The sequence below is a fragment of the Ochotona curzoniae genome, unplaced genomic scaffold (assembly GCF_017591425.1).
Source record: "Ochotona curzoniae isolate NIBS_2020 unplaced genomic scaffold, NIBS_Ocur_1.0 contig_3819, whole genome shotgun sequence".
Classification (NCBI taxonomy): domain Eukaryota; kingdom Metazoa; phylum Chordata; class Mammalia; order Lagomorpha; family Ochotonidae; genus Ochotona; species Ochotona curzoniae.
The window spans coordinates 36,115,216-36,138,122 of NW_024466004.1; the positions used below are offsets into that span (position 1 = coordinate 36,115,216).

Sequence of the window (22,907 nt, forward strand, 5' to 3'; positions counted from 1 at the left end):
AAAACACATACATTTTCCTTGAAGATGGGAAAAAAAAAAGTTCAAATTTAGATATTTCTGTACATACCATGTAAGATAAGACGTGGAATTCTATTAATTCTCCATATGCTATGTATAAACCTAAATCAAAACACCTTAAGTACTACACAGATTAGAGCAATTATTTTTGGATCCTAAAAATTTGCACTCAAATTTTCCACAATTGAAGTCTCTGGATGAACATAAAGACACCATGAACTGTTATTTTATATTTTTAACAGGTCCTTACTATAAAAGATAACTTTCAATGCTTTGCTAAAAAGATTTATACAACTATGCATACATTTGGATAATACTTAGATTTTGATGTCAAAAACTGATGTTTGAATCCTGTCTACATTTTTTCCAATTCTCCAAAATTTTCCTAATTAAAGCAATACTTAAGAAAGCAGATAGTATGGTACTTTAAACTACTTCTGAGCCTATGCTGAATTCCCAACATATAAAATACAGAATTTAGTAACTCACTCATGATTAGCACACGTCACATACATACCTTCAAAAGTACAATATACAATTTTATCAGAAAATATAAGCTTGAATTAGGAGCTCAAGATAACATCACCATCTATGCCTCTATAACAAATTAAAATCAATATTTTGCTAACAATAATTTCTAACTTAAAAAATCAACTAAAGTAACAGTTAAAGTGAGATCACATGTTCCATGGAACTGGTTTCCTACCTTCAAAAAAATTCTACAAAGCTTTTCTTTTTCTGAGACCTTAAAAAATAGTTAGTGCAAGTATAAAGCTCATTTTAAAGGAAATAAGATAAATGAATCAAAAATAAGTATAAATCAAAACCCAGGATTTATAACTATAGGCAAAAGGTGAAAAGTTGTATTAATACCCACTAATAAAATCACCACTTACTGGAAGCATTAAAGTTACTCAACTATTTGATATTTAAGAAAATTGAGTGCAGCATGGTAATGCTGAAGGTCTAGCTACGTCTGTGGCAACATCATCCCACATTGGAGAGTTGAGTTGGGTTTCAGCTGTTAACTTTCAAGCCAGTTTTCTAAAATTTTCCTAGGTAGGCAGTGAAGGATGATCCATGTCCTTGCTCCCCTGTCGCACATGTAGGAATTCCAGGTCAAATTTATACCTTCTGGGGTCTCAGGACGGGGCGTCTCATGCCTGGATCCCGGACAGCCGCCATGGGCACAGCCGCCATGTGCTGAGCTGTCCCCAGGCGGCCAGTGCGCCATTTGGTGCCAGGCTCTGCCTGCTGGCCGCCCGGCTGGGGAGCTCTGGGGATTTGGTTCTTTGAGTTGCTGCTTAATTCGCTCCAGGTTGAACCCATTGTGCTTCTTGGACCTGAAACAGGCAGTAACTCTTCCTTAGCAAAACTTTCAGTCACTAATAATTCTGAGCACCAAATAGCAGTCATGCAGAAGCTAGGGCTTGGGGCCTGTCCTGCAAAAGTAGCTCCAACAATTGGCCAATGTGTCAACTGGTAATGGAACAGAGTAGATTAGGCACGACTGAACAAACCTTAGCCCACAAGTAAAACTAGAAACCAGGAGGGAGCAGAGGTCTTGCCGAGCTAGGTTCTTGTACCTGCTGGTCTGTTGGAGCCAGGGACGCTAAGCCACAGTGTCTAAGGCAGAGGTCGGGACAGGTGAGGAGCTGTGCCAAGCTGAGTCAGAGCATCCATTGGCAGGCAAGTGATCTATGGCTGGGAACAGACCCAGTTGGGGAGCAAAGGGGACAACCCTAGCTGGGCTGAGGTTCCCACCAAGAGGCACATGGCCTGGAAGGGGAGCTGCGTTCTGATCTGGAAACAGTTGTAGTCTCCCTTGGCACAAGTGTGGACTGGGATTGGATGCACCGAACCGGGCCGGACCCCGACTCCCCCTGGTGTTCTGGAGGACCAGGGCAGATGTGGGATGGACTAGGCAGGGTCTCAAACCCCTACTGAGCCATGTGTGAGCCATATGTGGGTATAGACAAACCATGGCTGGGCTGGAACATCCAACAGCAAGAACCGGATTGGGTGGAAGGCCAGTCAGGAAAAGCCACAGTTCCTGTTATTATAGGAGGTGGACTGAGTAAGGTTGGCTCATGGACCCACTGGTAAGCGTGAAACCTGGCATTGGGAGAGGTTCTGATGGAGGAGCCTGGGCAACTCCTCTGGCAGGACACAGACCCGGCAGGTAAACGCAAGAAACATGATAGGAAACAGCCCAGAAAAGGCCATGGAAAGCTACCCACTGGCATACAATTGGCTGACGTGGGGGCAAGACCAGGCTGAATCTGTCCACGTCATCCACTGGCAAATCCAGGCACCAGTGTGGGTCGACCCAGGTTCGGTCGCAACAAAGACTAGTGCACATTATGGAATGCCGAGGTGAGGTGGCCTGTACCAGAAGGGACCGCAGCACCCTACCAGCCTGAGAACAAGAAAGGAAGTGGGCAGAGCCGGCAGGGGAATAAGGGAGGGTTCCTTTGCAGGACAGCTACTTCCGCAGGAGAGCATGGGCTGGGATGGGGGCAGACCAGACTAGGCAGAGCTACCACACCTGTGGGCTTCGTGCGGACCAGATCAGGGAAAAGCCGGGCTGGGTGGATATTCCTACTGGTGCAAACAAAATTAAAGTGGGCGAGGGTTGTTTGGGCTTAGACGCAGCATCAACTGGAATCTGGGAGTGGGAGAGGCCTGGGAGGGAAATAGTGGGCTCATCCCTCTTGGGTTACCACTTCCACAGGACATAAAACTAAGATAACTAAGATAGTGGCTGGGGTGGAATGGGGTGTGGGACAGACTGGATTACTGCTACACTTACTGGCAAACCAGGGTAGGGGGTGGGCCTGGTGGGGGTTATTGTGGGTCGCTCCAACCTAGGCTGCAGCTCCCGCTGGTTTATGTGAGGGCCAAGTATGTGCTGGGCAGAACTAGGCTGGACTGCAACACCCATTGGTTCCAGTGGAAGTCGGGAGTGAAAACAGAACCAACCCAGCAACTGCAACCACCAGCTGATTGCAGCGATGGACGGTGCCGGGCCCTGTACTTGTTAGCACATACAAGAAGTTTCTTTGGAGATCTTCCTAATCTAAATGCTGGACTCAAAACCCTAACGAAGAAAAGAGAGAAGACAGAACGGGTCAACCAACCATCTCAGCTATGATGGACTATGTCAATCAGTGGATTTTTCAAAGCCCTCATAGTGCTTGGAGTGGCAAGATTGACAACGATTCATAACTGTTGCAATATCAAAACCACTTGAGCAAGAACCTCAGCGCATGCCCTACATCCGGGATCTGGGGAGGGTGGGAAAATGGGTGGGCCTTCTCCCTTAAATAACCCCCTTTAAACATGAAGGTAACAATATGGAAAACATACTAGTATTATCCACTTTCATGTAGCCCTTGAACCTTCTTACCCTAATTAACTATGTAAAGAATGTCAAAATAAAATTTTATAAAAATTAAAAAAAAAAAAAACAAAAAAAACAAATTTATACCTTCTAATTTCTGCTTGACACATCCTTGGCTAATTGAGGCTAGTTGGAAAGTGGATCAAGAGATAGAGGATATCTTCTGTCTTTCTCTATTCATTTTTTTCTCTGTGTGTCATGCTGCCTTTCAAACATATACCTACACATACCTTTGTTTTTTAAAAGGGTAAGTTGGGCCTGGCGTAATAGCATAGTGGTTAAAGTCCTCGCCTTGCATTTGCCGGGATCCCATATGGGCGCTGGTTCTAATCCCAGCAGCCCTGCTTGTGGCCTGGGAAGGCAGTCGAGGAAGGCCCAAAGCCTTGGGACCCTGCACCCGCATGGGAGACCCAGAAAAAAGCTCCTGGCTCCTTGCTTTGTTGCAACTACTTGGGGAGCAACCAGCAGATAGATCTTTCTCTCTGTATTTCCTTCACTGTAGATCTGCCTTTCCAATAAAAATAACTATTTCTTTAAAATATTCTTTAAAAAAAAAAACAGTAATTTACAGAATAAGTGATCAGTATCTAGAGATTATTTCATTGGTTAATCTGTTAATTTCTTAGGAGATCCAGGTATAGTTGGAGTTGGCCTATTTTAAAAGGGCAGGATGGGTTGTAGAGCAGGAAGCCAGATGGGTTGTAGAGCAACTAGAACACAAACTGGTGCCTGCATGGGATCCTGGCGCATGCAAAACAAGGAATTAGCCCCTGGGACCAAATATGAAGTGGGTACGATCGAGCTGGACCACAATATCCATTGGTCCAAGTGGATGACAGGGCTGGAAAGAGAACTGACCCAGTGGAGACGAGTCACATTAAGCAGAGCCATGACATTAACAAACACGCTAGAGAACCATACCCAGGGGGAAGATTCTGTGGGGCATGTGTGTGCCAAACCCTATGGAAATTCTAGCCCCACAGGTTACTTCAAGAGCTGGAGTGGTGGTAGACTAAGCTAGGTGTGACCGGGGAGCCTGCCATATATCACAGATTGGAGAACCGACTGTAGTCTGGAGTAGTCGGGGCAGTGGCACTTGGTGTGTGTCCTGAGTGGGGTGTGGGGTGGGCCGGGCTACAACACTCACCAGCTCATACAAGGCCAAATGGAAGGCCAGCCTGCGCAAAAATCTACCCTAAAACCCAGTGGCATGTATGAGAACTGGGTCTTTCGAGAGGATCAAAGGGAGAAACTTGGGAAGCTCCCCTAGCGAGTCATAGCTCCCACTGGTGAACAGGTGGTCCTGAACTTGGGGTCGGACAGGCTGGACAAAGAGGCACCAATGGCTCTTCAATGTATGAAAAGACCAGGGAATGGGCTCACTGGCAGGACTGAGCAAACTTTAGCCCACAAGAGAAACTAGAAACCAGCATGGAGCACAGGACATGCCCAGTTGGGTTCTTGTATCAACTGGTCTACATGAGTCATGGATGATGAGCCACAGTGTCTAAGGCAGAGGTCAGGACAGGTGAGGGGCTGTGCCAAGCTGAGTCACAGCAACCACTGGCATGCTGAACACTGGCTGGGATCAGGCCTGGACGGGGAGCTAAGGGGACACCCTAGCTGGGTGGAGGTTCCCACCAAGGGGAGCACGAGCCGGAATGGGGGCTGCGTTCTGGTCAGGATACAGTTGTAGTCTCCCTTGGTACAAGTGTGGACTAGGACAAGACCCACCAGGCTGGGCCAGACTGTAACACCTTCTGGTGCTCTGGAGGACCAGAGTAGATGTGCAATGGACTAGGTAAGGTCTCAACGCCTACTGAGACATGTGAGCCGTGTCTGGGTATGCACGAGCCATGGCTGGGCTGAAACATCCAACAGCAAGAACCAGCTTGGGTCGAAGGCCAGTCAGGAAAAGCCACTGTTCCTGCTATGACAGGAGGTGAACTAAGCAGGGCTGGCTCATGAACCCACTGGTATGTGCAAAATCTGGCATTGGGAGGGGTTCTGGTGGAGGAGCCTGGGCAACTCCTCTGGCAGGTCACAGACCTGGCAGCTAAGCACAAGAAACTTGATAGGAAACAGCCAAGAGCTCATGAAAGTATCCCACTGGCATACATTTGGCATGGGTCAGGGGAAGACCAGGCTGAATCTGTGCACATCATCTACTGGCAAATCCAAGCACCAGAACAGAGTGTGGGTTGAGCCAGGTTCGGTCGCAACCAAAACTAGTGCACAATATGGAATGCCAAGGTGAGGTTGCCTGTACCAGATTTGACCACAGCACCCAACCAGCACATGTGAGAACAAGGTAAGAGGTGGTTCCTTTGCTGGACAGCTACTCCCTCTGGAGAGCCTGGGCTGGGATGGGGGTAGACCAGACTAAGCAGTGCTACAACACCTGTGCGCCTCATGTGGACCAGATCAAGGAAAAACCAGGCTGGGCTGATTATTCCTACTGGTACAATCTACAATTAGAGTGGGTGAGGGTTGTTGGGGCTTAGCCACAGCATCAGCTGGCAGAAAGCTGGCACTGGGGGCTAGTTCTGTCAAGTCAAACCACAGAACCACCTGGAGAGTGCATAACCCGGGAGTGGGAGTGGCCTTGGAAGGAAATAGTGGGTTCCTCCCTCTTGGGTTACCATTCCCATAGACAAAAACTAGGACAGGGGCTGGGGTCGCTAGACAGAGAGGCACCCAACAACATCCGTGAAAGCTGGATATTTGAGCTGGTTAGATGGAACAAGGTTTTAATACCCACTGACATGAATGAGAGCGAAATGGGATGTGGAACAGACTGGACTAGTCTGCCACACATACTGGCAAACCAGGATAGGGGGGCGGGCCTGGTGGGGGTTATTGTGGGTCGCTCTGACTAGGCTGCAGCTCCCAGTGGTTTATGTGAGTGCTGAGTATGTGCTGGGCAGAACCAGGCTGTAGTGCAAACACCCATTATTGGTTCCAGTGGAAGACAGGGATGGTAACAGAACAAACCCAGCAACTGCAATCACCACCTGATCAGGGAGATGGACTGTGCCAGGCCCTGTACTTGCTAGTACATACAAGAATCTGGTCTGGGAACACCTCAGACAAAGTTGCTTTGGGGATCCCCCTAATCGAGCTTCCGGTCTCAGAACCCTAAGCATGAAAAGTCAGAGGACAGAACAAGTCAATCAACCATCTCAGCTATATGTTGGCAGTGAAAATACTGGGCAAACGGAGACTCTAGGATGGACTGTGTCAATCAGTGGATTCTACAACGACCTCATCGTGCTTGGAGTGGCAAGACTGGCAGCAATTCATAACTGTTGAACTATCAAAACCACTTGAGCAAGACCCTTGGAGCATGCCCCACATCTGGGACCTGGGGTGGGTGGGAGACTGGGTGGGGCTTCTCCCTTAAAATCCTCTTTTACATCAGATATATTAAGGAAACAATATGGAACTAATTATCTTGCCCATCTTCCTGTAGTGCTTGAACCTTTTTATCCTAATTATGTCAAGATTGTCAAAATAAATAAATACATAATTTTTAAAAAAGAATAAAGTTAACAAATGTACAACACACACACAAATCAGGCACTAAACCAAAGTATGATGAGAAAATAAAGGAAGTATGACCCCGCTCTTTAGAAACTTACAATCTAATTGGGGCAAAATGAATAGTACAATAACAAAATGGATCAAGAGTACTTTGAGGTCTAAAAATACCAACTGCAGGAGCATGAATCATTGCCAGATACACTTTGTTATTTGCCTAATTAAAACTCAAAATGCAATATTTAATGTAAATATGCCTTAGTTGTAATTTATATGCAACTATATTGATTTGCGTGAAACTTTTAAAAAATAACAAAATGAAATAATTTCAGTAACACAGAAAGCCCACTATTCTACAAAGATACTAAGAGTTGTTTTGAACTTCTAAATATCACACCACTGTATACAAAGTAACCAAAATCGGTACCTTTTCATAAGCAATCTGTACTACCAAATACTGAAAATTCTGCAAGAATGAACATGTAATGAGTTTATGGAAATAAAACTCTAAGCAAATTCAACAACACTCTTATGAAGCAATTATTCATAACATCTTAAAAAGCCTATACTAACACATCTATGCCAGGCCCATACGCTAATAACCTTTAACTCTCAGTCATGTTTCTATATGCTATCATCAAATCTATATACAGTAAATGCAGAAGGACTCAGTGTAGTAACCTGTGGCTACTAGTCCATGTCCTATCGTTCCACTTTCCCATCCAGCTCCCTGCTATGGCCTGGGAAAGCAGTTGAGGATGGCCCAAAACCTTGGGACACTGCACCCGCATGAGAGACCTGGAAGAGCTCCTGGCTCTTGGCACCTCGCTCCTGGATTTGGATCGGCGCAGCTCTGGCCATTGCAGTCACTTGGGAAGTGAATCATCGGACGAAAGAGCTTGCTCTCTGTCTCTCCTCCTCTCTAAGAATATCTGACTTTGCAATAAAAATAAATAAACCTTTTTTAAAAAAAAATCATAAATGGTTTTAGAAACTTGTGTTGCTAATGTATTCCTTCATTTGCACTTCAACTGTTCGGGAAAGTGGCACAGTGGTTAAGTTGCTGCTTGAGATATATACATCCCATGGGACAGTGCCTAGATCCTCTGCCTCTGATTCTGTTCCCTGCTGATGAATAACTTCTAAGGTAGCAGGTAACTGCTTTCCCGTCTATGTGGGAAACCTATATGGAGTTCCAGGATCCTGCCTTCAGGTTGGCCCAGCCCAGGCCGACAAGGCCACTTAGGGAATGAACACACTGATGGAAGATATATCTGCGTTTGTCTCTGTGTCTTTCTTTCTATGCCTTTAAAATATAATGAAAAGAAATAAATTTAAAAACTAAAAAATAAATTTAGAAAAATGGAATTTAAAATAAAGGTTTACATAAAAAGAATAACACAAGTAATTTTCCACCAAAATTCAGTATTTGTAAGCAATCTGTCACAAATGTTCTCCTAACCTTTGCCATGTCATCCTCTTCACTACAGCAAGCTGTCTGGCTATCTTTCTGCTTATTTATTAACCTTTTCATTATTGAGAAATATCCATAGTCAAATACAATACTACAGGAAAAAAAAACAATGGTAGTAAGTCTGATAAATAAAAGTCTAACAAATAAACCACTGTTCTAGAAGGCCTTTGGTCCAACAGGAAATTCTTATGCCTATCTTTACCTTTACCTTTCTCCAAAACCTGAACTTTTTTTTTAAGGATTGTTTTTTTAGGGCCACATATCGTATCTTAGTGACTGAAGTCCTCACCTTGCATGCACTAGGATCCCATATGGGTACTGGTTTGTGTCCTGGCTGCCCCATTCCCCTTTCAGCTCCCTGTTTGTGTCCTGTGAAAGCAGTCGAGGACGGCCCAAAGCTTTGGAACCCTGCACCTGCCTGGGAGACCCAGAGGATGCTCCTGGCTTCAGATCGGCTCAGATGCAGCCACTTGGGTAGGGAACCAGTAGATGGAGGACCTTTCTCTGTGCCTCTCCTCTCTGTGAATCTGACTTTCTAAAAATAATAAAATAAATCTTTAAAAAGATTGCTTTTTACTTGAAAGGTAGATTTACAGAGAGGGACACACACACACACACACACACACACACACCACAGAGAAACAAATCAAGATTTCTTCCACCTACTGGTTCCCTCCCCAGAAGACCAGCAGCCAGAGCTGAACTGATCTGAAGCCAGGAGTCAGGAGCCAGGAGCTTCGGGGTCTCCCATATAGATACAGATGCCCAAGACTTGGACCACCCTGTGCTGTTTACACAGGCCATAAGAGAACTGGATCTTTAGTAGAGCTGCCAGGACACAAATGGTACCCATGTGGGATACTGGTACTGCAGACAGAAGATTAGCTTGCACACCTGCCCCCAAAACCTGAACTTTCACCCATAAATTCTTTAATGTCCTAATCTACACCATCATAATTTTTTACCAGAAGAGTCTCCTATTTAGGTTTTTGGTTTCTTCTTTTGTTTGTTTAATATGTTTTTGTCAAAGCAACCAGTGTTCTCCTTAGAAGTATTAGTCAAGGGCCTGGTGCAGTAGCCTAGTGGCTAAAGTCCTTGCCTTGCATGCTCTGGGATCTAATATGGCACCCAGCCGCTTCACTTCTCTTCCAGTACCCTGCCTGTAGCCTAGGAAAGCAGTAGAGGATGGCCCAAAGCCTTGGGACCCTGCACCCATGTGGGTACCCCAGAAAAGGCTCCTGGTTAGGATCAGCTTAACTTCAGTCATTGCTGTCACCTAGGGAGTGAACCAGTGGATAGGAGATGTTTCTGTCCCTTTCTTCGTAAATTTGACTTTTCGATAAAAATAAATAAATCTTTTTTAAAAAGTATTAGTCAAATCCTGTTATGCCACGACTCAAGACCTTTTAGACTTTCCATATAACCAAGACTACAAGCCAACATCCTTCAAAATAAACTATAACACTAGTGATTGACGCCATGTGGAGAATGACACAGTGATTGGAAGACTTCCTCTCTCTGCCTCGATGCGTGGATATGTTTGTCTCCCCTCCTGTAATTCTTTCAAATAAACACATTTTAAAATATTTAAATATATATACAAAACCCACCTTCTTCTCTCACATATGTGATCTTATCTCTGGTCTGGTACATGTCACCACTGTATCCACATGACTCTGCCTCTCGTTCCTCTAACACCATTTTCCGATGATGACCACACCAATCATGTTAGAGCTACAACTGTCTCCTAGAAAGCAGCCAGTACTCCTGCTCCCCACACACCTTTCCTGCTCTACTCTCTCCACAAACTTCCTAGATGATTTGCTTTTTATTCATGTCTGTCTCTGTTGCTCTTCAAATATATGCACACTGAATCAGCTCAAGCCCTTAGAAAATGATCCAATACATAGTAAATGCTCCAAAATGAATTGTTGCCACTAAGACTTCTGTGTCTCTCTCCTCCCTTCCTCCCTCCCTCCCTCCCTCGCTCCCTCCCTCCCTCGTTCCCTTCCTCCCTTCTTTTCTCTCTCTTTCTTTAAGGTAAAAGGGAAAGGTATGGAGCTCTGGGATAGAACAAGCCATCCTGGCCCCCAAGTGTGTGGCGGGAGTGGGGGGCTATTGGAGTGGGAGTAACTGAGGGTATGTTTGACAGTGAAGGAATGATTTCCGGAGTCTCCCAAGTACTGGGCCACTGCACTCGCAGGTAGGCAAAAGAGCTGAGTGGTTTACAGAGGGAGGAAGCAGAAAGAATGTTTGGGTCAGGTCAAGGCACCTACCCAAGTAAGAGACCTGGGCTGGGCTAAATAGCATCATTCGCCACCTGTGTTAACAGGCACTTGCAAAAGCTGGGGCTGGAGGGCATGCCTGGCTGGGTTAGGACATAGTACCTGTCCATGAGCATCAGAGCAGAGGTTGGGCCACATCAGGCTGGGCAGCAGCACCCACCAGAACACGAGAGAACCAAATTTAAGAAGATTCTGAAGGGGAATTATGGGCTCTCCTCTTTGGTGCTGCAGAACCCAGCAGTTATCACAGAGGGCTGAGGGTGGTGACAGACCAAGCTAGGCTGACCACAGAACTCCCCCGATAGGAGCCCACCTGACACTGGCTGAGGCTAGGGCTGGGAGAAGACTGTAGAAGGCCAGGTTTACAACACTTGTTAGTGAATGCAAAGGCCAAGACAGAGGGCAGACCATGCTCTGCTGGCATGTGTGAGATACCAGGCTGGGAACAGACTTGATCGGGGAACTTGAGGAACTCTCCTACCAGTCCATAGCTGCCTTGGGGGAGCACAAGAGCAGGGCTTCAGGGGCAGGCCAGGCCGGGCCAGGCCGGGCGAGGCAATGCTACAGTACTCCTTAGTATTTGTGTGGCCAGGTCTGAAGAAAGGCTGGGTTGGGCCAGGCCTATGTATCCACTGGCACACATAAGAGCCATAACAGGTCATGTAGGCCATGACTGACTGGGTTGGGCTGCAACATCCACCAAAAAAGGGTGGGCCATGCAAAGGTGGGTTGAACCACTTGCTAGGGAGACTTTGAGGATTCCCGTGCTAGACTGCTGTTATTGATGAATGCAAGAGCTGGAGCTTTGGGTGGATCAGGCTAGGCAAGGGTGCAGCACCTATTGATATGTCTTTGGACAGGAATACCTAGGTTGGCTCGAGAACTTGCTGGTTCTCACAAGGGCCAGAATGGGTGTGAGACAGGACAGGCCAGATCACATGTCAGCCAAATCACATGAGAGCCAGGTCTGGGGGGAGGCCAGGATGGGTTAGGCAGCAGGACCCATTGGTAAGAGCCATAATGGTCATGGGCCAGTTAGACAGTACTCACTGGTGAGTGGGGGTGTGCCATGTTAATCTGGGCAGCAGCACCTGATGACACATGCAGGATCCAGAGCTGGGAATACCCTGGTAGGGGAATTAGGGAAACTCCCCTGGTAGGCTGCAGCTCCCAATGCTGAACATGAGAGCCAGGGCTGAGAACAGGATAGACCATGCTGGGCTGCAGCACCTATTGGCACGTGTGTGAGGTAGGTCTGGGAGCAAGCCAGGTAGGGTCAGTTCACAGCATCTAGTGGCATAAGGGTGCAAGCCAGGCTAGGTTGGACCACAACACCTTCCAGTTAACATGAGGGCTGGGGTTGGGCCAGGCTAGCCTAGGCTGCTGCACCTGCAGATGAGAGCTAGGACTTGGGGCAGAGTGGGCTAAGCCAGGCTGTAATACCTGCTTGGAAAATGCTGACACTATGCACAGTCCATCTCAGACTGGGCCACAGCACCTTCTGGCACACATAAGACCCAGGCCAGCAGTGGGCCTGGTAGTGGGACTTCGGTGAATCCCATGCTGGACTGTTTTCCACTGATGAGCATGAGAGTTGTAAATCGGGGTGGGCCAGTTTTGGGGGCCCAGGCTAGGACAAGTAGGCTGTGCCTGCTGCCATGCACAAGAGCCAGAATGAGTACAGGCCAACCAGGCCACAGCACCAGTTGGCAAGTATCAGAACCGTTGTAAGTCATGTAAGACTGGACCACAATACTCCTTAAGAGTTGCCTCATTAAAGGATGGAAAGCTGAATAAGTTAGACAATTCTCCTGGTCAAGCTTTGTAGCTTGTTTCTGGGTCTGTGGTTACTCTGAGGTGGACTCTGTCAACCAGTAGGCCTTGGAAATATTTTCTCGACCCTGGAGCGACAAGATCAACCGAATCTCAAGGATAATGGAACTACTCCAGCACTGCCTTGGAACACTATTCCCAATACCAGGCTCTCTAGGGCATCATCAAATTACTCTCTCCATCCGCAGGTGTTGATGTAATTTGACAGCAAGTAGCAGCCCTCTCCCCTCTCCTTTTTCCCCACAAGTTGAAAAAAAAAGGGACCAAAGCATGTGTCCCACCTACTTTCCTGCATATCTGACCCTCCCGACCCCAATCAGAGGCCCACATGGTAATGCATTCCCCTCAACTATAAACAATGTTAAAAAATAATTTTTAAAAGCGTTAATGCAAGATAAATAAAGCACTCAGCCCAAAAGCAAGTACACAGATTTAAATACAAAAGACAGTGAGTGAGTGAACAGTCATCACTCAAGAGAAGACACAGAAATGACTAACAGCATATTAAATATACTCAACAATTATCAGATAAATGCAAATTAAAGTAGACAAATATCTCCTTATATCTGTTAGGGCAGGCATTATTTGAAAGATAAGTGTTAGGATGTATACAGAGGGAAACCTTTGTACACCATTGGTGGAAATGTAAATCAGTATATCCATTATAGAGAATTACATAAAGATTTCTAAAAAAACTTTTAAATAGAAATATAACATCCCCCAGTGCTACTACTGGGTGTACCTCCAAAGCAATGAAGTCAGTATGCTACTGAGATATCTACCATCACGTTAACTGAAACATTATTCAGAACAGAACTGACTTGAAATCAACAGATAACAAAAAAAAAGGCACTGTATACTCATATACACAACAGATTATCATTGAGTCTTAAAAAAGGAGAAAATTATGTCATTTTCAACATGAATGAAAATGGGGAACATTAACTTAAATGAAATAAGCCAGGCACAGAAAAAGAAATCACATGATCTCATTTGTATTTGAAACCTAATACATAGAGGTGGCTACTTAGGTGGTTACATAGGGCGTAACCAAGATCTGAGGGCATGATGCAGGATTAAGTAATTGATAGTTAAATAAAACATGTTTAAAATTTGATGGGGTTAGGGGCCTGGCGCCATGGCCTAGCAGCTAAAGTCCTTGCCTTGAGCGCGCCAGGATCCCATATGGGCCCCGGTTCTAATCCTGGCTGCTCCACTTCCCATCCAGCTCCCTGCTTGTGGCCTGGGAAAGCAGTCGAGGATGGCTCAAAGCCTTGGGACACTGCACCCCTGTGGGAGACCTGGAGGTTCTAGGATCCTGGCTTCGGATCGGCATAGCACCGGCTGTTGCGCTCACTTGGGGAGTGAATCATCGGACAGAAGATCTTTCTCTCTGTCTCTTCTCCTCTCTGTATATCTGACTTTCCAATAAAAATAAACAAATCTTAAAAAAAAAAAAATTTGATGGGGCTAATGAGCTCAAGAGGTGTATCATACAACAACGACTATAGTTAACTGATAATGCATAATAGACTTGAAAATTGCTCAGAGATTTTAATGTTCCTGCCACAAATAAGTATATGATAAAATGCAAATGTTAATTAACTTAACATAGCTATTTCTTAATGGTTGCATGTTTTAAAACATAAGGCATACCATAAACATGCATTTTTTTCTGCCCATGTAAAAAATAAAATACCACAAAAACCTTACCAAAAAGACAGAGCAAGCTGTGTTTACAATGAAAAAAAAATTCACATACCTTGGCTTCCGAAACGCTAAACTGTACTGTTGGCAAGCCAGACCCACAGTAGGAGTATAAACAATAGGCATAAACTTCTCAATGTCAGACATGAGTACTCTATAAAAGAGCTTTTCATTTCTATCTTGAAGATCCATCAACAGAAGGTACCTGAGGAAATTATATATAATTAGATCCATATTCAACAAAGTCAGGAAATAGCTGCTTAGAAATACAATTAAGCATCTCTCAAGCAAGTTCATAAGAAAACAACTGATCAAGAAAGACTTTAGAAATATTGTTAAAGACCTGAACAGAAAAACTCTGAATTTGAAGTTTCATGCCTATTTACAAAAAAAATAGCACTATAGGCATAGATTAAACATCAATTTCTCTAAGTAAACATAAAGACTTTTGGCATGCAGTAGCAAATAAATAAAGAATAAGGCAAGCAGGGAATGATTATGGGATTATAACACCCACCCTAAAAATAAGGAAGGTAGGAAAGTTCCAGGGACTTTATTACTATTTGTATCACATAGCCTTTCTTTTTCTAAATGCATAGCTGACCCAGAGTTAACTTCTCTAAGCGTAAATTTTTATGTTACCTGTAACAGGGTATAACAGACACCATTCTGATGTTTAATCAAACGTCATTTTGAGGAGATAGCATTTCATTGCTAGACTGAGTAAAGTGGCTTATCCTTCAGAATGTGGATGGGCCAAACCAATCAAGTGAAGGAGGCCTTAACAGAACAAAAGCTGACTTCCCTTCCAGCACAAAGGGATTCTACCAGCACACTGTCTTTGAACATGAAATGCAACTCTGCCTGGGATCTCTAGCTTCCCAGCCTACCTGGAGATTCTTGATTTACAAAGCACAGGCACAGGCATGCGCACCCACCCACCCACATCCTTATTGGTTTTTTCCTTTAGAGTACTTTGATTACTATCAATATTTACTAATTACTAAGTAAGCTATCTCTTTCCATTTCTATACTAATACTTTCATAATGCTAATGCGAGTAATACTTTATAATACTCTATTGTTATCTCCAACATACAGATTTTTTAAAACTTAGGCGCACAGAGGTTTATCACCTTAATAAAAAGGGGCAGAGTCAAAAATAGAGAGAAGGCCCTGTGCAGTAGCCTGGTGGCTAAGTCCTCATGCCTTTCATCTGCCGGGATCTCATGTGGTACCAGTTCATGTCCCATCTGCTCCACTTCCCATCCAGCTCCCTGCTTGTGGCCTGGGAAAGCAGTCGAGAATGGCCCAAAGCCTTGAGACCCTGCACCTGTACCCATTGGGAGACCTGGAAGAAGCTCCTGACCCCTGGCTTCAGTCGGTTCAGCTGCAGCCATTGCGGCTACTTGGGGAGTGAACTAGTAGATAGAGGAGCTTTTTGTCTCTCCTTCTCTCTGTAAATCTGACTTTCCAATAAAAAAAAATCTTTAAAAAAAAGTAGAGAGAAAAGCAGATACAAAGACCATGATAATAATCAAAATGATCTATACAAGGATCCTTGCTTGTAGGCAAGAAACAGAATTCCAACATAGAGTAGAGGAAAATGTTACTTTTATTTATGTACAAATGTAGAAACTGAATTCTAAACAAAATAAGTACCTTAAATTCACAGCAGCATTAGAGCAATGTCCAGAGGCTGAAGACGTGTGCTTTCTCCTACAATGTGTTAACTTGACTAAACATAATTTTAACCAACTTTTTCTTTGTTTAGTATATAATTTCTTGACAATGTACCTTAAGCAATAAAAATAGTATCTACTATTTAGAAATACAATTTAGAAAGTAAAAAATAAAATTTTTTTAAGATTTATTTATTTATTTTTTATTGCAAAGTCAGGTATGCAGAGAGGAGAGGCATAGAGGAAGATCTTCAGTCTGTTGATTTACTCCCCAAGTGGCCCCAACAACTGGAGCTGAGCCAATTCAAAGCCAGGAGCCAGGAGTCTCTTGCAGGTTTCCCAATGGTTGCAGGTTCCCAAGGCCTTGGGCCATCCTCAACTGTTTTCCCAGGCCACAGGCAGGGAGCTGGATGGGAAGTGGGGCTGCCAGGATTAAAACCGGTGCCCATATAGGACCCTGGCGTGTTGAAGGCAAGGACCTTAGCTGCTAGGCGACCATATAGGGCCTAGAAAGTAAAATTTTAATTCATTCAAATTTTCCTAAAGGGGATACGTTCTTTTTAAAATCATTGTATTTACAAGTAAATTTTCCTTTAATTTGACTATCCTTACCAGAACAGTACTTTAAATTTTTCATAAAAATACATAGACAATTGTGTGAGAAACATTAAATCACTTTTATGAGTACCTTACCTGTCAAAGTCAGAGTTTAGACGTTCAAAATTCTTAACTACTCTAAGGACCTGCAGCTCCTGACTGATGAAGCTCGGTGGCAACAATCCATGAATATTCAACTGCTGCCTTTCTTCCAGGGTAAAAGCCAGATCCTATGGAGGAAAGGAAACCACAATTTGAGGGAAAAAGACAAAAAGCATCTATATACAGTTTTTATATAAAAGATTTATGTTTATTATTTTTTTTTTAATTGGAAAGGTGGATATATACAGAGAGGAGAGACAGAGAGGAAGATCTTCCATCCAATGATTCACTCCCCAAGTGAGCGCAATGGCTGATGCTATGCCGATCCGAAGCCAGGAGCCTCTTCCGGGTCTCCCACGCGGGTGCAGGGTCCCAAAGCTCTGGGCTGTCCTCGACTGCTTTCCCAGGCCACAGGCAGGGAGCTGGAAGGGAAGCGGGGCTGCCGGGATAGAACCAGCGCCCATATGGGATCCCGGGGGACACACACACACACACACACACACACACACACATACCCCTAACAAAGTAAAAGCCAGAAGATCTCAGAGATCACATTTTGGCACAGTGGGAAAAGCCACTGCGATGGCAGAATCCCATGTGGGCACCACTTTCAGTCTCTGATGCTCCACTTCAACTTCAGTGCTCTGTCAATGGCCTGAGAAAAGCAGCAGAAGATAATCCAGGTATGTTGGATTCTGGAAGAGGCTCCTGGCTCCTGGATTCAGTCTGGCTCAGCACTGGCTGCTACAGCCATTTCAGGAGTCAATCATGAATTAGAAGACCTCCCCATTATACATTCAAATAAATAAAATACATCTTAAAAGATCATTTTAAAAAAAAAAAGATCTTGCATCACATGTGGTTAGAAGTCACATAAATACTCCCTATCCCACTTCCTTTTTCTATAAAGAATACAATAATATGTTCAGAGGCACATCACTCAAATATAAAAATCAAGCAAGAAACACACATGAAAGGAGATATAGCCATCATTAATGTCAGTTAAATATAGAAATGAGCAGTAATTTTACATTTTAAAATTATGAACATGAGTAAGGTCACTTATGAGTTCCTTATTCCCATCTCTAAAATAGACCAATGTCTTATGTGGTTCTGAGGAAATAGCTGCAATACTTCTGTCCCAAGTCATCTACTATTCTACATACTCTCAGCTATATCAACTTCTTACTACTGCCGGAGTACACCACATGCTTTTATTCCTCCACAATGCCATGGTCAAGAATATATTTCCTCCTTTTCTGATTTTCTAGCCTTTCTTCAAATGCTCTCTCCTGTCTAAAGGCTTTTTAGGGTCACATAGTATGTCATTAGGGCCCTATTAGTAGTCCCATTTGTTTCTATAAACAGAGACTGTATGCAACATCAGTAATAAACTATAAAGTTCAAGAATACCAAAAAATGATGGATTCATGCAAAACTCATATCTGAGAGATTTGCGTCAGCTATAATATGGATTAACAGCAAGGAAGCTCCTGTAGTCGTTACTGATCAATACGATCTAGTAGACTGAGACACAGCCCCTCTAGGGAGGACTGCCAAAGGAAACATGGAAGCCCAAGATGCTTCTGACTAGACTACTACTGTTGTCCTTCTGGGTCTAGTGTAAACACACAAGATGACATGATGTTCTGTATTATGGTCCAAATATTTGTGCCAAACCCCACCCCTCAAATTGCTACATGGAAATCCTCACCCACAAATAATGGCAATAGAGGTATGCAGGGTTTGCGGGGTGATTAGGTCAGGAGGGTAAAGCCCTGAGGAACAGCATTCATGTCCTCATTAAAAGAGACCCAAGGGCTTGATTGTCTTTTCTGCCATGTGAGGACACAGAGAAATGACAGATTCTAAGAACCAGAAAGAGGTCATCTCATCAACTCTGTAACAGCTTGTCGTGGACTTCCCAGCCTTCAGAAGTAAGGATAAATTTGCTCACAAACCACACAGTCCACGGTAGTCTATTCCAAGCATCCAGAATGAACAATGTCTGTCCAATTTGCACACTGTGACCACTGCTCCAAACAGGTTGGAACATGTCTACTAACTTGGAATTGAGTGAATCAAGAGCAACCTACCTCTGTCCCTAAAGTTTCTTGCAATGGTGGAATGGGGCCTCCTGAGTATATCACTCCGAGATAAGAATAACGGTTCTTTACAGAAGAAAATGACAGACCCTGATTGATAAGGAATAGACATGTCCAAATCCATGAAGTTTGTAAAAAGGTTAATGAAGAACCTCTTTTATCTAAATGCAAATAGGTACAGACCTATTCATTCATGCCACTGATGTAAATGCTTATGTCTAAATAGCATCCTGTGTCAGGAAAACAGGCAGAGAGACAAATAGATCTGTTTACCAACTAAAATCCTGGTAGATATCCGTGTCAGGTGACTGAAAGCCAGCAGGAACCAAGGAAGTCAGAACTTACAGTGCAAGAAGTTGCACACAAACTTAAACTCTTTTTCTCTACTAGAAGCTTTTCTCATGACTGCAGATGTTGCCACTGCTACATGCTCACCGGGGATCCTTTGACTTTCCAGCATGACTGCACAGCAGCAGGATGATCCATTATCAAGAGGATGATTTAGTGCATCCAACAACATCCGGTCCAATCACCCTTTCCCAGATATCTCAAGAACAGATCAGTATACTCTATCAGTTCTTTGCTTAGAAGTTGCAGCCAGCATTAGAAGACACTTGCAGTATTGCCTGAAGACACTGCCCTACCATTCACTTTACATTTATAGTCTTTCTCATGTAAAAGATCCAAAATCATAAAGTTACTTTATATGCTTCACACTTTCTTCTCAGTGTTCAGAATAGTATCCAACATATTTAAAATCCAGAAAATTAGTGCATAGAGAAAACATACTAAACATTCAGTTTTAGGCACATTAACATATTATTTAAAAGCTGTTACATTGCTGCTCAGGAAAATGATCTACAAATTCCTTCTGATAAAATTACTTTTAAAATTCAAAGCCGTGGGCATGGCATGATGGTTCAATGTAAAACCTTATCCTACAAGTGCCAGGATCCCCTATGGGTGCCAGTTTGTGTCCCGACTGCTCCATTTCTCATCCAGTTCCCTGCATTTGAGGATAGACCAAAGCATTGGGACCTGCACCCTCATGGGAGACTCGGAAAGAAGCTCCTGGCTTCGACTGGCTCAGCTCTGGCCATTGCAGCCATGTGGGGAGAGAACCAGAAGATGGAAAAATCTTCCTGTTCTTCTCTCCATAAATCTGAAATCCTTTTTCAATAGAAAATAAATTTTTAAAATTCAAAGCTGTTAGAAAGGGATATTGGAGTGAAAAAGTAATCGGCAAAATAGAAAACATACTCATTTGTTTAAGGTATAATGGGAAGATTTGGCATTTAAAAAATGTATCATCCAGACACAAGCTAAGCTACTATTTGAAATCTCCTGTCCTCCCCTCTCTCCTACTCCTCCTCTATCTATTTTTCCTGCATTTTCTGCATCTTTATATTAAATGAATGAGACCTTGGGCCTGGGAGTTTAAACTTCCAGCAGCCTCACAGCTGCTTGTGGGTCTCAGGACGGGGAGTCTCATGCCTGGATCCCAGACCACAGCCACCACGTGCACGTGGTGAGCTGTCCCAAAGTAGACATTGCACCATTTAGTGTCAGGCTCCACCTGCCGGCCACCAGGCCAGCCTCGAACCTCTGGGGTTTTGGTTCTTTGAGTCGCTGCTTAATTAGCTCCAGGTTGAACCCACTGTGCTTCTAGGATGTGAAGCATTCGTAAAGATTCCCATTTGTGGGCCCGGCATGGTGGCCCAGTGGTTAAGGTCCTCGCCTTGCACGCCCAGGATCCCATATGGGTGCCGGTTCTATCCCGGCAGCCCTGCTTCCTTCCAGCTTCCTGCCTGTGGCCCGGGAAAGCAGTGGAGGACGGCCCAAAGCTTTGGGACCCTGCACCCGCGTGGGAGACCTGGAAGAGGCTCCTGGCTTTGGACCGGCATAGCATCAGCCGTTGCGCTCACTTGGGGAGTAAATCATCAGACAGAAGATCTTCCTCTCTGTCTCTCCTCTCTGTATATCCGCCTTTTCAATAAAAAAATAAAAATAAATCTTTTAAAAAAAATTCCCATTTGCAGTAACTCTTCCTTTGTAAAACTTGTAATCACTGAACAATGCTGAAATACCAGTCCATGCAAAAGCTATGGCTTGGGGCTTGTCCAGCGGAATCATATACTGTTACCTGACATGAGGATGGATCAGGAGAAGGGTCACATTAAGCAAGCCATTACATTAACTAGCACTCAAGAACCATAACCGGGGGTAAATTCTATGAGGGATGTGTGGGCCACATCGTGTGAAAATACTAGCCCCACTGGTTATCTCAAGAGTTGGGGTGGTGATGGACTAAGCTAGGTGTGACCAAGGAGCCTGCCATCAATCACAGGTAAAGGAACCCCCAATAGTCTGGATTGGTCAAGGCAGCAGCACCCAAATGTGCACCCTGATTAGGGTGTGGAGTGCGCCAGGCTGCAACGTTCACCAGCTCATACAAGGCCAAATGAAAGGCCAGACTTCGCTGGGCACTGGCCTAAACCCAATGGCATGTATGAGAATTGGGTCTGGGAGTAGATTAAGTGGAAGAACTTGGGAACCCCCCCCCCCCCCCCGGCAAGTAATAGCTCCCGCTGGTGAACATGTGGTCCAGACTTGGGGGTCGGACAAGCTGGGAAAAGTAGCTCCAGCAGCTGGCAAACGTGCCAATTGGTAATGGAACAGGGTAGATCAGGCAGGACTGAGCAAACCTTAGCCCACAAGAGAAACTAGAAACCAGCATGGAGCACAGAACATGCCTAACTAGGCTCTTGCACCTACTGGTCTGCGTGAGCCAAGAACGCTAAGCCACAGTGTCTAAGGAAGAGGTCAGGACAGGTGAGGGGCTGTGCCAAGCTGAGTCAGAGCAACCACTGCCATGCATGCATGAGATCTATGGCTGGGAACAGGCCTGGATGGGGAGCTAAGGGGACAACCCTAGCTGGGTTGAGGTTCCCACCAATGGGCGTGTGACCTAGAATGGGGGCTGCATTCTGATCAGAAAATGGTTGTAGTCTTCCTCAGCACAAGTGTGGACTGGGACTGGATGCACTGAGCCAGGCCAGACCCCAATACCCTCTGGTGTCCTGGAGGACCGGGATAGATATGCAATGGACTAGGCAAGGTCTCAAACCCCTACTGAGACATGTGTGAGCCATATGTGGGCATGGAAAAACCATGGCTGGGCTAAAACATCCAACAGCAAGGACCAGCTTGGGTTGAAGGCCAGTTAGAAAAAGCCACTGTTCCTGCTATGACAGGAGGTGGACTGAGCAGGGCTGGCTCATGGACCCACTGGTAAGCGTGAAACCTGGCCTTGGGAGAGGTTCTGATGGAGGAGCCTGGGCAACTCCTCTGGCAGGTCACAGACCTGGCAGGTAAGTGCAAGAAACATGATAGGAAACAGCCCAGAACAGGCCATGGAAAAGTATCCCACTGGCATACATTTGGCATGGGTCAGGGGCAGACCAGGCTGAATCTGTCCACGTCATCCACTGGCAAATCCAAGCACCAGAACAGAGTGTGGGTCGAGCTAGGTTCGGTGGCAACAAAGACTAGTGCACAATATGGAATGCCAAGGTGAGGTTGCCTGTACCGGAGGTGACAGCAGTGCCCAACCAGCACATGTGAGAACAAGGAAGGGAGGGGGCAGAGCTGGCAGGGGAATAAGGAGGGTTCCTTTGCTGGACAGCTACTCCCTCTGGAGAGTGAGAGCTGGGATGGGGGCAGACCAGACTAGGCAGGGCTACAACACCTGTGTGCCTCATGTGGACCAGATCAGGAAAAACCAGGCTGGGCTGATTATTCCTACTGGTACAATCTACAATTAGAGTGGGTGAGGGTTGTTGGGGCTTAGCCACAGCATTAGCTGGCAGAAGCTGGCACTGGGGGCTAGTTCTGTCAAGTCAAACCACAGAACCACCTGGAGAGTGCATAATTTGGGAGTGGGAGAGGCCTGGGAGGGAAATAGTGGGCTCATCCCTCTTGGGTTACTACTTCCACGGCAGGGCATGAAACTAGGACAGGGGCTGAGGTGGAATGGGGTGTGGGACAGACTGGACTAGTCTGCCACACATACTGGCAAACCAGGATAGGGGGGCGGGCCTGGTGGGGGTTATTGTGGGTCGCTCTGACCAGGCTGCAGCTCCCACTGGTTTATGCAAGGGCT

The 22,907-nt window shown here is 45.1% G+C and overlaps 1 protein-coding gene across 3 annotated transcripts in view; it reads right to left on the bottom strand.

Annotated features, from left to right (window-relative positions):
* Nucleotides 1–22,907, bottom strand: part of ME1 (malic enzyme 1) — a 168,405-nt gene that overhangs the window by 130,764 nt on the left and 14,734 nt on the right. Inside the window, exons 2-3 of one of the 3 annotated variants that reach the window (XM_040983692.1) lie at nucleotides 16,635–16,768; nucleotides 14,316–14,465 (exon numbers count right to left, since the gene is read on the bottom strand). The exons of 1 other annotated variant lie outside the window; for it this stretch is intronic. In XM_040983692.1, the coding sequence (XP_040839626.1) occupies nucleotides 14,316–14,465; nucleotides 16,635–16,768 (284 nt within the window). The remainder of the gene's footprint in view (nucleotides 1–14,315; nucleotides 14,466–16,634; nucleotides 16,769–22,907) is intronic. One more of the 3 variants, XM_040983693.1, reaches the window with a different exon arrangement.